Raw genomic sequence first — 16,033 nt, forward strand, 5'->3', positions numbered from 1 at the left:
ATAAAGGTTAAAGGGTGACTTGTAAAAGAGTTACAGAGTAGAGATTGAGGTAATGTTGTGAGAGAGTTTTGATGGTGTTCCGCGTTCAGGGATCGAGAAGTGTCCACAAAACGGGAAGAAGAGCTTTCGCGAGTACTGTCTTTGAGAGAATGTTTTTTGGGAGTCCTAGATTATTTGCGTCCCAGGGATAGTGGGGCTGGAGGGAGATTACCACGAAAAGATCTTGACCAATCCCAACTGACACCGCCCCCTAGTTCTGTGGAAAGTTTTTTCCTAAGAATCTCCACGGTCAAAACCCAGATGTGGCTCTCTGGTTCCCTTGACAGATTTATCTGGTGCCCCCCATAAATCGGGACAGCGATAATTCAAGGAACCATTGCCATCACGGTGGCCGGGTTTAAACACGTGAGGGTAAGTGCTGCATCGCGGGGTGCGATGCAGCAGATGTATTAGGGATTGTTCCAACGTCTTTAGGGCCTAATTGGTGCCCAGCGATAACGCTGATTTATGTTGGTTTTTTTCCCAACACTTATAAACATATCCCAAAAATTGCTTCTTAAAGGGACTAGAACTCCTTAAGGGGGCCTCTGAAGATGTCCGTTTCGCCAAATTTTCGAAACAGTTTGAGCTGAAATTATCAATTTCGAAGTACTGCAATAAATTGGAATGGGAAACTTTTTTTGCGTGAATAATTGTAGATTTTACTCAGAGGCGTCACAAGCAGGGAGTCTCGTAGGCGAATGTTGCCCTAAATTTTTTGTTTGTGACATTCCTCAATAATTTTTTAAATCAAATTACTAAAGCGAAAATATTTTAAAATAAAAAAAGACCGAAAAAATTACTTTTTTGTAAATCCGTGTACAATTACGTGGACATCCAAATGCACTCAATAAACTAACCAAACCTTGTAATAGAAATATTTTTTTATGAGCCAGCAATAACGAAACTAATGTTATTAAGGTTTGATTACTCATTCAGACCAAATGTTAAAAACAACCTTCGCGATTTCGTGCAATTTTTGAGGTATTTTTATAAGAACTTTTACAAATTATTTTACTGTCCAGAATCACATTTCAAAATGTTTAAACGTCGTTTCCGAACACCCTGTATATCCTCATCAATTGCTAAACGAATGAAATATTAAGTCGTGTAGTATGACATGAGTAGATTCTCGAAATGCCACATTCAACTGTGAATAACTTGGACTCTGTATTTGGACTTGACTTTTTTATGTGGAAAAGGCACATTCTTCCTCTTTCGATTAGAGTTTAAAGTGTTAAAAATTATTGAAAACTTTTATTTTTATAAACATTTTTGTGCAGCCATGCAAAATAGTGAAATTCGTGTGTTAATGAAATATGAGTTCCACCGTGGAACCACAACAGCTCAGACGGCTCGCGATGTTAATGATGTGTTTGGTACTGAAGTCACTTCACAGCAAAACAGTATCTCGTTGGTTCATGAAATTTCGTTCTGGCAATTTTAACCTAACAAATGAACCACGTGGACGACTTGAAACTAAAGTGGATAACGATCATCTGAAAGTCGTGGTGGAAGCGAATCCACGTCAAAGTGCGTTAGAATTTTCGTTAATATTCAGTGTAACCAAAAAAACAATATTGACTCATTTGGCTGAAATTGGTGAGGTGAAGAAGCTGGAAAAGTGGGTACCGTATGAGTTGAGCGACATACAGAAAGAACGACGTCTCGAAGCTTGTGTTTCTTTGTTGTGTCGGTATAATAACGATCCATTTTTGAATCGGATTGTTACTTGTGATGAGAAATGGATCCTATATGATAATACCAGACGTTCATCGCAGTGGTTGGATCAAGATGAACCACCAAAACATGGTGCGAAAAAAAATCTTCATCAAAAGAAGCTTATGGTGTCCGTTTGGTGATCCAACGCAGGTGTCATCCAACGCAGGTGTCATCCATCACAGCTTCATGAAACCTGGTGAATCGATTACGGCTGATGTCTACTGCCGACAACTGACCGAAATGATGAGGCAACTGACGGTCAAGCAGCCAAGATTAGTCAATCGAAGCGCACCGCTATTGTTGCACGACAACGCTCGGCCATACACCGCACAAGTCACCTTGGCCAAGCTACAGGAGTTGGAATTGGAAACTCTTCGTCATCCACCGTATTCACCCGACTTAGCACCCACTGATTACCACTTTTTTCAAAATTTTGATAACTTTTTGGTAGGGAAAACATTCAACTCCGACGAGGCTGTCAAAGCTGCCTTCCACGAGTTTATCGACTCCCGGCCTGCAGGCTTTTACAGCAGGGGAATCAATGAACTTCCCGTTAAATGGCAGAAGTGTATTGATAATGGTGGTGCATATTTCGATTGACAATAAAAACATTTCATATGAAAAAAAAATTATTAAAGTTTCAATTCAATTCTACTCATTTCATACTACACGACCTAATATTTACGCGGCTTCTCATTTTCAATTTCCTCCCATCTTAGCACTTCTACAGTAATTTTATCCCTCATTTGGATGTAGAAACCATCTCTAAATTTTTCAAATGAAAAAAATAGTACAAACCGATACCTGCTTTAAAGAATCCGTTCGCATAAAGGTTTTTAAATACTTTAAATTTTGTTGGGTCGTAAATTGGAGGTATGGTATTATAGGCGAGGGTACTATAAGGAACGAGCAGAAAACAAAAACTGGAACTTTTACTAAATTCGATTAAAACAAAACCTTCTACTGATTGTAAATAAAATCATAAAGTGGTGGTTGATGCACTTGAAGTGTATCACTTGTGGTGCCTTAATTCTCATCGTTGCTGCTTGAATTAGGTGTTGTAGTATCAAGGGGTCTTCAAATGGAGAGTGCTATGTGCCGTTTCTAACATAGGATGTGGCACAGCAACTATAATAGCTTATTTAGAAGTTCAATAAAAAAAAAGTAATGCAGATATACAGGGTGTTTCCTAACTACGTGTAAAAAATTTAAAGGCGTGATCCTTGACTGATTTTGAGTCAAAAATGTCTAATAAACATATGTCCGCAAATGCCTTGTTTCCAAGATACAGGGTGTTGACTGAAAGACGTCGAAAAATGTATTAATTTTTTTTGATGAAAATCCTCATTCATTTGTGGATGAGCGGTTCCAACATCAATTTTCTCTAAATGTATGGGCCGGTATAGTTGGAGATTATTTGATTGGACCCTACTTTTTGCCGCATCATCTTAATGGAGAAACATATTTAAATTTTTTGAAAAATACTTTATCAGTTTTACTGGAAGAAGTACCTATTGCACAGAGGCTTCAAATGTGGTTTATCCATGATGGTGCGCCAGCACATTTTTCTTTACGCGTCCGCGAGCACTTAAATGCAACTTTTCCAAATAAATGGATAGGTAGAGGTGTCCCAGAGCCTAATTAGTCGTGGCCAGCAAGGTCCCCGGATTGTAATCCTCTGGACTTCTATTTTTGGGGTGATCTGAAGAGACTTGTCTATGCTGTCCCAATAAACACTCTAGATCAATTTCAGGAACGTATAATTACCGGATGTGAAACGATACGCAACACACCAGGAGTTTTCGAGAGAGTGAGACAATCATTAACAAGAAGGATGGAAGCGTGCATTATGAGTAATGGTGGTCATTTTCAGCAATTCTTATAATTAATCATTAAAGCATTCCCTAAAAAATTGTTTTTTCTAAAATTCAAACACCCAAATTGAGTCATTTTGGAAATTTTTGGAAAAGGCATTTGCGGACATATGTTTATTAGACATTTTTGACTCAAAATCAGTCGAGGATTACGCCTTTAAATTTTTTACAGGTAGTTAGGAAACACCCTGTATATTTAATTCTTTGCATAGCATCAAATGAGACATTTAAATTTTATTTTTACACAAGTTTAAAGATGACATCAGGCAGGTGGTGTCCATTATTTTCAATACATTACACTAATCACAGTCGGAAGTTTCGTTCAGCTCTTTCCAACAAACCGACGGACATGTCGGTATCAGCTTGACGATTGTTGTTGTTCAGGTAAGCCAGAGCCTTACGACGATCGTTGTAAACAAGAAATTTTAGATGGTCTCATGCGAAATAGTCGCAAGGGGCTAAATCAGGCGACCGTGCCGGCCAATGTAGATCGCCCTTGAAAGAAACGAAGCGTCTTAGGAAGTCTTCCTCAAAACGGTCATTTATAAACATTGTATTTCGAGAAGTTCTTGATGAGTTGATATATCCAGAGGTTAGTTGGCTGACGCTGATTTGAAATGACTGATGGGCCGTTATCAATTCAGTAGTACTTGCCAATAAGTTCCGGAGATTGGTGTTTCAAGCAGTGCCCATATAACACATGCGATTTTTCCAGGTTTGATTGCAATATTTACGGTAAAGTTTCCACATTGATCCGTTGCGACACAGCTCCTAACTAAACTGAAAACGGTGCCATTGGGATGTTTATCATTTTATGGTTCAATGATTACTTCCTCCTCAACTTGGAAACAGTAACTTTTAGAATGTTTTGATTCATTTCGATAATCAACAATATCAAATTCGGTGAAAAATTTTGTGAACCGAATTGAGTCCAATTTCCCGTTGCGATTCCATCTGAAAAACTATAGGTAAATAGATGTACCCATTCAGAATCGTAGAACCGGCTGCAGGTATCGGCACCGATGTGGTTCGGGAAGATCCAAATAGATTTTTAATCAAAGATTTGCCTCGGGTCACGGACAGAGAGGAGTTTTTGTAAGTTTGGAAACAGACTGGGTATGTTGACTTCATTTCTTAACAGTTTGCTTGGTCCTTTTCCAATTTCAAAATTAAAATTTTTCATGCGTCAAATTTCCAGATGTTTGCACTGAAATTGATACAGAACGTAAAGGGATTTTGGAAAGATTCTTCTTGAAGATCTGATTTTAATTCAAAGAATTTTGAGACGTTCATTTGCGCATTATTGAAGCCTCCGCTTTCACTGCCTTGATTTTGCTGTTCCTGAGAATTACGGGTGGTTATTGTGACGTTGAAAAAGAGTTCTCCAATCAAAAAAGCAGGTGACCCGAAGAAAAATTGCTTTAAAAATTCAAATAGTATATATCGTCTTAGCGTGCTCTATCAGTCTGCGCTAAGAAAGTAATTATTTTTCTTTCAATTCCTGAGATATGAAGTGACGTTAATATTGGTTATTTCGATTTTTAAAATTTTTGGAAACTCAGGGTCTTCAAACTGCACAGTTAAAATTCCAGACCGTTAATAAAGGTATCTCGTCTCCTGTTGATTGGAGCAAAATTTTTAATCTTTACTGAAAAGTTCTAAAGTGACTTAACGTCCCCAATACTAACTACGTTTCAAGTTTTTGATGCCGCTTGTCTGCAATTGATGTGTGTACGTTTTAGAACCCCAAATACACGAAGCAATAGGTCTACTTTCTGTTGGGGTTGAAACGCACTTCATCCCTCTTTAACAGTAAGTTGAGTTCCCTCCTGAGTTGTTCTGATTAGGTCCCCAGGAACCCGTATATTTTTTTCACGAGTACCTCCTTTGATGCCAGTCCTTCCGAATTCGGACACGCACCAAAATGTTGTTCAGTAGAGAAAATTACTGGGGGTGTAGTTTTGGCTCTTTTAATAAAGTAGAGAAGTGATACTTTACAGCCGACCTTAACTTCGACCATAAGTCGACTGAAACAAAAGTTTCCGTTGCTTAGACAAATATCCACCATTGTACATTGGTTCTTGATTCATCTGAAGGAATCTTGTACATCGCCCAAAGGCTCTACAGGGCGTGTCAGAATCCTTGGAGCAAATGAATATAGCGTGCTAGCGAATGAAAAAATGGAGCAGTTCAGCTAAATATAGCCTATAAAAATTGCGTGTTTTCACTCTATAGGGCGTTAATTTTTTTTTATTCTTTAAGTTGGAAATAAATCTTACAGTTGTTGGGGGAGAAAAAGAAAACGATTTTTTTTTTACTTTTCAACTCTCGATACTCATTTGAACCATTGTTTTGGAGGTATAATGTATACAGAGTGTTCTCAAAAATGTAGGCAACATCCCGAAAATTAGTTCTTGTCAAAAGGCTGTACTTATGCTTATAAATTGTTTTTCCAAAACATATCCTGACTGGAAGTAGAGCTGTTCAAAATTTGATAGCGGAAATGCAATATTCTAAATAACTTTACTTCCAACTGATCAAATTTAATGTATTTTGGGTAACTCGTGTATAATACTCGGGTTAATAAGATAGGGCCTCACACCTCTTTCCATATCTTGGAGGAGGAGGAGGGGACGTCACTCTCAATTTCTTTATCTCTAAACTTTTAGGATCTTGAGTTTTTTCACTGATTATGTGGTTCCCTAGATTTTTGACTTACCTAAGAAAGATACTTTTGGTTGATGTACGTAAGCCGAACCGTTTTGCAGGAAAACACCATTTTGCCAAAACGCGTTTTTTGCAAAAGTAACGAAATTTTAGCTGTATTTTTTATTCAATCACCTAGATATCAACAACATTTTTGAGTTAAAATTCTTAAAAATAAATTTATCACTTTGAAATAAGTTCATTAAATTTCATAAACTGGAGGAAAAGTTCTTTAGAAAATACTGTTTTTGCTATGAAATTTTGAAGAGCTGTATCTCCGTAAAGATAAATTTTTGGAAAAGCATTTTTGTGAGCACAAGTACAATGTTTTGACAAGAACTTATAATTTTCGGGATATTGCTCACGTTTTTGCAAAACACCCTGTATATATTTGCGTAAATAAATATGTAAAACAATAGTAAAACAATTTGGCATTAGCAATACAACGGCTTCCTCAATAGTAGAATGTTATTATTTTGAATAGAAAGACGATTACAGATGCTCTCAAATCGTAATATAATGGCTCTCATAGTTTCTAACGGTAAATGCTGCAGTTGAAAGGAGAAATTCTCTGAATAAAGCATGACTGATTGAAAATCTCACGCAAAATTTCCGGATACTGCAGTTTGCAGGAACATGAAAGGTATGAAATATGTCAGGTTTCGAAACGGTATTCAGTTTTGAAAAGAGACATAATTGGCAAGTGCAAATTGTTGAGTCCCTACTTACTTGAAACTGTACGGTCTCGGAGGAATTTTTACTATGGAATTACGTGTCAGAATGGTAAATCCAAATGACGAAATGATCCAAAAAAAAAGGCTGAGCAAAGGACGTTAGTAATTGGACGGAATGGACTTAATGCCTATTAATCGGCGGGGTTTCCTTTTATCCCAAGTGGCGTACCCGTAATTTCCGCTAAAAGATCGCCATGGGGATCTAGGAAAACGTATGTATTTTTATCGACGCAATATAAGCCATACAATAGCAATTGTGTGCTCCAAGCAATCGATTCTTTTTATTTCAATAACTACTAATAAATGTTTTTAAATTGCCGCAATGGCAATTTTGCAACTCAATATATATGCATTAGCGGAATTCATTACATAAGCAGCGATGACAAACACTCATAAAAGGTTATTAATATCAAAACAATGCACATGCCTACCTAAATGACGCACACAGATTATTAAAAACGATTAGTGGGCTGCAGCCAGGTATATGCATAGTTAGTTTTGTTCACTTAAAGCCTAATTTAACAGCCTTTTACATATAGTTTCATTTCGTAATGGCTGGAAAAAATGACAAATGATGCATGTCTGCATTGCAGTTATAATCAATCGAACGTAATGGAGCTCATTAGCAAAGTAACTGAAGTATAGTCTGTCTGGAAAGTATCCGCAAAAGGGAAGCTCAATTGTAATTATTCGGTAGGCATACAAGGCCAAAAGTTCAGCACAAGTTCGTTAAAAATTTAAGAAAGAATTTTTCATTAAATCGCTGGAATATGTCAAATATTGCTTTTTGCTGTGCATTTTTTTAGATAAACATACACAGGGTGTTCGATTTATCATGCACATGCGATTTTCTCGAAAACTAAGAATTTAATAAAAAAATGTTTCAAATAAAGTTTGTTTGGGATAAAAGAGGCTTCCTTTGATATTTTTTTTTCAAAAAAACTGTCATTTAGGCCTTTTCAAGGTCACTCGCATTTTTTCTAATGGAAACCCTAGATTTTTTTGACAAAAATGGATACATCTCTAAAATCTGAAAAACATTTGTTTGAAAAATTTTTCGATTCAACGATTTTTTAGATAGTTTTTTTACAGAAATAATCAAAAATTAAGTGAAGCGTGGAACAACATAAAAGTTTTTTAATCCAATAAATATTCAAAATTTCTTCTACCAACTTCAATACACTTTACAACACGTTTTTTAAACGATTCATGAACACATAATAATGTTTGAGTACTAATTTCCCGAGATGCTTGCCTAATCCGTTGTTTCATATTTTCTGAGGTTGTCCGAATATGCTTGTAAACTTTATCTTTCAAATATCCCCATAAAAAAAATCTGGAGACGTCAAGTCTGGAGATCTTGCCGGCCAGTTAATAGGCCCATTCCGTCCAATCCAGCGTTCTGAATAATCACTATCAAGGATTTGTCGAGCACCCCTAAAAAAATGCGCTGGGCAACCGTCGCGTTGAAACAACATAGAACGTCGCAATTCTAAGTTCAGCTCTTCAAGTAAAACGGGCAATTTTCGCCTTAAAAATTGTTGGTATTTTTCCCCGTTCAAGATCCCATCAATAAAATATGGTCCAATTAAATTTGTTCCTATGATTCCACACCACACGTTTACAGACCATGGATGCTGATGCTCAACCTGCCTTATCCATTTAGGATTGTCTACAGATCAGTAATACATATTGTGGCGGTTAATTTGACCATGATTTGTAAAAGTTGATTCGTCAGATGACAAAACTATCATAAGAAAGTTTGGGTTATTAATTATTTGTCTTTGAGCCCATTGACAAAATAACATACGATTCCGAAGATCTTCGCCGTGAAGTTCCTGATGTAGGGAAATACAATAAGGTTTTAATTTATGACGATGCAAAATACGAAAAACACTGTTCTGCGCTACTCCTGAATTTGATAAAATTTGTCGAATACTAATTTCTGGATTGTAAGCAATAGCAGCCAAGACATTGATTTTATTGTATTCATTAGTTACGGTCTTTTTACGTTTCTTTTTTTGTTTATCAACATTCCCAGTCTCTTCAAACTGCCTCACAAGTCTTTTGAATGTAAACCTTGACGGCACAACTTTTTCTGAAAATCGTTCAGCATAGATTGTTATTGTCCTTAAAATATCGCGACCACTTTCTCCATAAATAAGGATCATTTCAATTTTTTCTTTTAATGAAAAATGCGCCACTATTCTTCAAGTACTTCTTAATCACAAAGAAACAATTCGAACAACACCACTCAACTGCTACTATGATTTTAACATTTTATTTATTTACTAAACTTATCAATTAAATTTTATATTATCGGTTGTTTTTTATTGAAACAATTTATTTGAAAAAATCTATAAGGCAATTTGTAAAACTGTGAACGTTAATAAATAGAATTTTGAATATTTATTGGATTAGAAAACTTTTATGTTGTTCCGCGCTTTACTTAATTTTCGATTATTTCTTTGAATAAACTATCTAAAAAAGCGTTGATTCGAAAAATTTTTCAAACAAATGTTTTTCAGTTTTTAGTGATGTATCCATTTCTGTCAAAAAAATCTAGGGTTTCCATTAGAAAAAATGCGAATGATATTGAAAAGGCCTTCTAAATGACAGTTTTTTTGGAAAAAAAGTCAAAAGAAGCGCTTCTTTATCCCAAACAAACTTTATTTGAAACATTTTTTTATTATATTCTTAGTTTTCGAGAAAATCGCATGTGCATGAGAAATCGAACACCCTGTATACAGGGTTATCCATGTCGTAAATAAATGTACTTTTTAATTTTTTTTCATAGAACCTCATATACAGGGTGTTCGGAACGATGATGTCATAAATTCTAGGAGTTATAGAGAAGGATAAAATAAGGCCAGTACTTTATACAAAAAATTTCTACTATTTTATTTGATTTTAAATTGTTGACACGCCTGAGACATGTTGTTAATGAAATGCGATTTTTTCAAAAGCGGTAGAAGATATCGAGCAAAGCAAAATATATCTACCAAATAGGAAAATTATGAAAGAATCAAACTATGAAAAACAACCGATTTCCACAACTCAGTAAAAAATGAATGAGCCTAAATAGCGAATTTTAATTTCGCCTGTATAAGAAAGACACATAAAACATCTGTTTACATATGAAAATAAACACGATTATGAGTTATCTAAACCCAACTTTCATTATCACCATGGTGATCGTTTAAAAGTTACACAAAAAATATAAATTTTTCTACTAGTTACTTTGAAATCGAATTACTTGATGATAAAGGCCTTCGGGACTTTTTTTCATATGAAGAACTAGCATTGTCATAGCCGTCTCTATAACCTTTAGAATTAATGACGTAAACTTTCCGGACGCCCTGTATGTTGTGACGTTTTTGAGTTTTTTGCGAAAATCTGAATACATTTCACGTATCGTATCCACGTCTATATATTTGTAACCGTTTTCGGGTAATTTGAAACAGTCTCTGAAAGAACATTTTACTTTGAAAAATGTTTTCGTGGGTAATGGCATGAGTGCACCAAAATTAGTGTAATCTTTTGCATAAAGACGTGCAATAATAATACGCCAGGGTATTATTACTATATAAATAATTCGAAGCTATTTTATTTCATTCGTGACATCAATGGCTGCCTTAAAGTGTTCTAGATTGTTAAATTGCGGAAAAATAAGATGTTTAGTAATGATATGGTCCTACAGAGACTTTTTCAAATTACTCGAAAACGGTTACAGATGCGATAAAACTGCAAAAGATAAAAAAGTTTGTAAATTGGAGTTCAAATTTTTAAGATTTAAGGCCCAGTGGCGCAACACAAAAAATTACAGACAGTAAAAAAAGGCCTAACCGCCGAAAGAATATCATTCTGTAGATGTTTAAATCGTCTCGACATGTCAAAGATTGTAGACGATTATAGATAACAAATGGTAAAAATTTGAATAAATTATCTGAAATACTATAGGAGCCGTGTGTAAAATACAAAAAAAATACAAATTTTTGACGCCTTGTATCTTAAAAATGAAGTGTTTGTCGACGTACGTTTATGACTTACTGAATTTAATATAAGACGCTATATGGAATGCCAGAGTCTGGCTGGTATAAACTGACTCACCCTGTATACAAGGTGACATTTAAGTACGTGGCGAAAATTCAAAAAGTGATTCTTTCATTGATTGTAAGACGAAAAGAGTGCGTAAACAGAGGTCCGGTAATGCTCTGTTTGCAAGGTACAGGGTGTCAAACTTTGTTTTAAACATCGTTACATATTAAAGAAAAACTCTTAAATAACAAGAGGACGCAAACTAATATGAAATTGGTGACGGTTTTTAAGGTTGTACAAAGGAATGTTTTAAGCTAAAAATTGTTTGTATCCTTTTGCTGGTTGCGTGCACAAGGCTAACGTCGGAAATTTCAGAAAAAGCAGACAAGAAAAACGCCTTATTAAAACTACACTTAAACAAATGGCACATAGTTGTTTGAGTTAACAAATATTTAACAATAACTAAATTTCAAATTTCCACGAAATCGGCTATAGGATTATTAAGATTTTTACGAAAAAACGAAAAAAAAGTTTTCACACCCTGTATCTCGAAAACGAAACATTACCATATCCAAGTTTACATATACTTTTCGTTCTAAAATCACTCAAGGAATCACCCCTTGAAGTTTCATCACGTACTTAAAAAACACCCTGTATATACAATTCCGGATATTTTCTACACGGACCATATTTTTACCACCAGTTATAAACCAGCTCATCTTATCGCTCTAGATTGCAATTATTTATTGGTGGGCTTTTGCCACCTACACGTCTTAGTTAGATTAAATGCATTTTCGTTTCATTTATTTAAGTACAGATCCAAGATAACGTGAAAATGCTAATTTTTCTATTGTCTATGCGGGTGACTTCGGTGAATTAATCTTCATTTGCCCAAATGAAAGTAAATTAACTTAAATATCTGTCGCCATTTTCATAGATATTCTCCGAGCAAAGTTTAAGAGCAGCGGAGCATTCAATAGAATATTATAGAAATCCGGTATGGTATGATTAATATCGGATCCTTTAAAGTTATACTCCTTCGAATTGGCTGGATAATATTAACGTTCCTGTAAGCTCATATAACTTATTTGATGTTTGTTTCAAGTTTCGATTGACGACAGTAATACAAATGGGCGATATTTGTCTTTCCGCTGTGCTAGTTCGAATTAGCTCTATTTTAGTATCTTTGCACTTTGATGTGTGCTCAAGTCCAACCTCCGAGCATATTAAATTGCCAATTTGTGCAACGACCCAATGTTTACCAAATCTCGCATTTCGACTCTGCCAAATTGTACCTGTGCGCTACAAAGTAGAAATTACTGCAGCTGTTATGATATAAAGCTGTATTGTAACTATTAATCATTGTAAACGTAACCTCAGGGCGTTAGCTCCAGTAATGGAGGAAAGTGCTTCAGGCTTAAGATTTTGCAACTCACACTGGCAGAACCGGGAAAGAGAAGTAATAACACTAAAATTAACCTCAGTTACATGCAAACGCGTGGCACTTAATTTTGCGAATATTACTTACCATATTTAATTAGGCACCTCATTAAAACCCATATAAAGCAGTGTCAAATATCTATATTCTGCTAAATAACGAAGTCGGCCCTCTGCCAAAAATTCCTTAGCCACTCCCAACCTTAAATCTTAATTAAACCGAAATGTGTATCATACTATATAAAATTATGAGTAATCTACTGTTATGTGCTCATATCGGTGGAAGAGATTTAGTGCAGGATGGAGATGTATATAGAGCTTACTTTATTGTGATTTCGGATAAATATGCGAGCATTGGGAAACTATTCAGTTCCAAATAAACTCAATACTGAATAGAAAATAACAATGGTATCTGTTTAGCATACTGTTTAGTTATTCGAAATATTTGTGGAATGTCTGTATATTTTTTAATGGTTTCTCAATAAAATTTTGGATGAAAGTCCAAGGGTTTAATCGCCCGAAAATAGATAATGTTTTTGTAATTTTTATTACTTGTTCAACTGTTTTTCCACGGAATTTCCATAAAATTTGCGTCACAAAACATTTTTGCTAACTTTAAGAGGATTTAAGTCACATATATCACTAAACTTTGAAGTAGGGATGAGCTCAGTAAAAATTGTCCTTCCCTTTCAACACCTTCATGGAAATTTGTACCAAAATCTTAGAACTTAATTTAAAAAAAAGGATCAATCTTGCGGAGTTTTAATTATTCCTTTTGGTGCTAATATTTGTGTTGTCATTTTTATTCAGTTTTAAACATTTTACTCTAGCTTTTGTATCATTTTTTATGGCAGAATTTCATATTGGACGTTTAATAGAGACTCCATTTTGTCTTAAGAAACGACGTAAAAATTCGTGTAAAAATTCGCAGATTCAACGAAGAAAAAATATTCAATCAATTATTCGTCTTGGTTTATGTTATTATGGGTGGAGAATTGTGGTATCTCGTGTTATCAATTACTGATGAAGCTTTAAGTTTCTGTTTTGAATATTTTAATTTCCGGGTACACACAACAGTGTTTTCAACGTTATTATAAGAAATGAAAAATTAATTCAGAAAACCTGCCTCCACAATTTCATTATTCTTAAAGTGTGAAATTGATTTTCTACTAAATTAGAGCTGTACCTATAATGCTGTTTATGTGACGCTCATATGCAAATTCTCCCCTCGAAAACGATTTATTCTCTGATGTTTAAATTTTTTTAAAAGTATTTATAAGAAGATACGTTGATTGGCAATATCAAATTATTTCCATAACATAGTTAGATGAGGCTAAACGCATCAGTCATACGGTTTGGACTACAACTCCCAGTTCGTTTAATATTACACAAATTACCTTGTAATTTAGAATTAGTTCAACTTACTTATGTTCGTTCCAAAACATTTATTTTTTCTAAAAAACTGATTGACTTTTGATACAACATCGAAAACACCGATAAAATTTTGCAATTGGAAATACCATACACCATAAAATTCTGTACGTTTGACGTGGATTTATAATTTTTCACGTTTACATCAGTAAAAAGTAAATACTTACACAAGAAAATGATAAATAAAAGCGAATCCTCTGGGTCTTTCCAAAAAGTTATAGACCCGATTTTGTAACTTTCGGTAACGGGCATCACGGCGGGAAGCTCTATAATTGAGGGGCTTGCCAAGCAAAGACATTCTAGGCTGAAAAAGTCGGCCCCTTTGTGCTTTGTGGTTCGGATCTGCAGGTAGTACGGACCTGAAACTAGAACACGGATCAGTCACCTTTGGGATAGTTTCAAATAAATTGAGATTCGATGAGTGTTGTTCCAATCATGCATCAGAATTGAGTGGTCCGTTTGAAGTTGAGGGCCTTTTACGAGTCAAGTTCAGGTTAATGAAAGCATGAACACATATGAATAACAGTTAACTTTAATGAATATGAAACATTATAAGAGCGGCGAAAAATTAATATTTAGAAAACTTTTGTCATTAAATTGTACGCAAGGGAATTAGCAGAGTAAAGGCCACTTAAAAGCAAATTTTTTGAAACTTTAGAACAAATAATAAATCGCATTCGTTACCAGTTAACAACGCAGAAGTTTTAAAGTGTGGGAAATCCTGAAATATCATTATTTGCGTTATTTTAAATATTCAATTATGCAGCAGGGATTTGCTACTCTAAGAGAATCTCGGAAATATTACGCATTTTTAACAAAACCCTACGAAGGAGAACACAATATGATTGTTTTCTTGCCAAAATGGCATGTTTTTAATAAATGTGTGTCATACGTAGACATATTATGACTCCAAGTATGTCTATGCAGGACTGAAGAATATAATTATTGAAGCGTCGTTGTCGTGTCACATGAGACTAATTACTATCTGAAATGCACCGTGGATAGGACAGAAGTCCATATGGACGTGGTATTTTTAGAAATAATTTCCATAAGTGTTACTCCGCACTAGTTTTATTATAACTGCACATAATAACACAAACGAAATTAGGTTAACAGTTTAGAAATTCCGCAGAGACAAAAAAGGGCTAGGAACTGCCTTTTACATGCAAATTTTAATTATATCACTGTAATTTCTTTAAGAAAGAAAAGTAGTTGCTTTAAGAACGAACAAGTTTTTAATTAAATATTCTACAAAAGATTATTGGAAGCGCAAATAGAAGCGCAGGAAGTTTTCTCCGAGTCATAATAGCGAGACCAATAAATTGTTCAAGTTAAAAATATTGTACATGATTTAGAATGTTTTAATAGGTCAAATGTAAATTATTTAAAGAGCACTTATAATTTAGCAGAGCAAAAAGTTAACCGGATTGAATCGCTGGACATTATGTGGCCTGCATGCAAAAAGCATTTCAAATCCATTTGGACCGGAAAATTCGTTCAGAAATTTAATTAAAAATCTTCGTACCAAATACTTTCGGTTGAGTAACACAATTAATACTGAATTCTACGTCGACTTTGTGATGGTTCCGGTCTTTTTGAGCCTCTGGCACATACCTGACAACTTTTATTCAGCACAAACTCACATAACAAGCCACGATGAAGATTGGCACTTAAAACTGTTACGTGTTTAAAAACTTTTATAAATTAGTTGGGAATTGGAACACCAAGAAAAGAATCCAAAAACATGGGTATTCTACGGAAGGCTATTATTTTGATCCTGGAATACGTTTCGGTGCCTACACCATACACTACATATGTATGTACATATATTTGTAAGCCAAATCTATTGGCAAACAAATCCAATAGTAGTTAATTATATATTACTATAATTAATTGTACAACATATTAATCAATAAGAGATGCTATTGGTAACTTTGTTTATAATCAGAGTTAAAAAATTAGATCATCAAAAGTCCTGGCTAGAGATCACTTACTATTGGTACGATATCCAAATTTTAATTGTGTGTACCTAACCTCCATCGTACAAAAGTT

General features: G+C 34.8%; 1 protein-coding gene and 1 pseudogene across 3 annotated transcripts in view; one reads left to right on the forward strand and one right to left on the reverse strand.

Annotated features, from left to right (window-relative positions):
• The window catches only part of LOC136350521 (potassium voltage-gated channel subfamily KQT member 1-like), a 103,189-nt gene that overhangs the window by 47,908 nt on the left and 39,248 nt on the right, over positions 1-16,033 (reverse strand). For all 3 annotated transcript variants that reach the window (XM_066302310.1, XM_066302311.1, XM_066302312.1), the window contains one exon: positions 14,149-14,346. In XM_066302310.1, the coding sequence (XP_066158407.1) occupies positions 14,149-14,346 (198 nt within the window). The remainder of the gene's footprint in view (positions 1-14,148; positions 14,347-16,033) is intronic.
• LOC136350528 (histone-lysine N-methyltransferase SETMAR-like) lies at positions 1,225-2,439 on the forward strand (annotated as a pseudogene).

Source organism: Euwallacea fornicatus, chromosome 3 (genome assembly GCF_040115645.1).
Source record: "Euwallacea fornicatus isolate EFF26 chromosome 3, ASM4011564v1, whole genome shotgun sequence".
Lineage (NCBI taxonomy): Eukaryota > Metazoa > Arthropoda > Insecta > Coleoptera > Curculionidae > Euwallacea > Euwallacea fornicatus.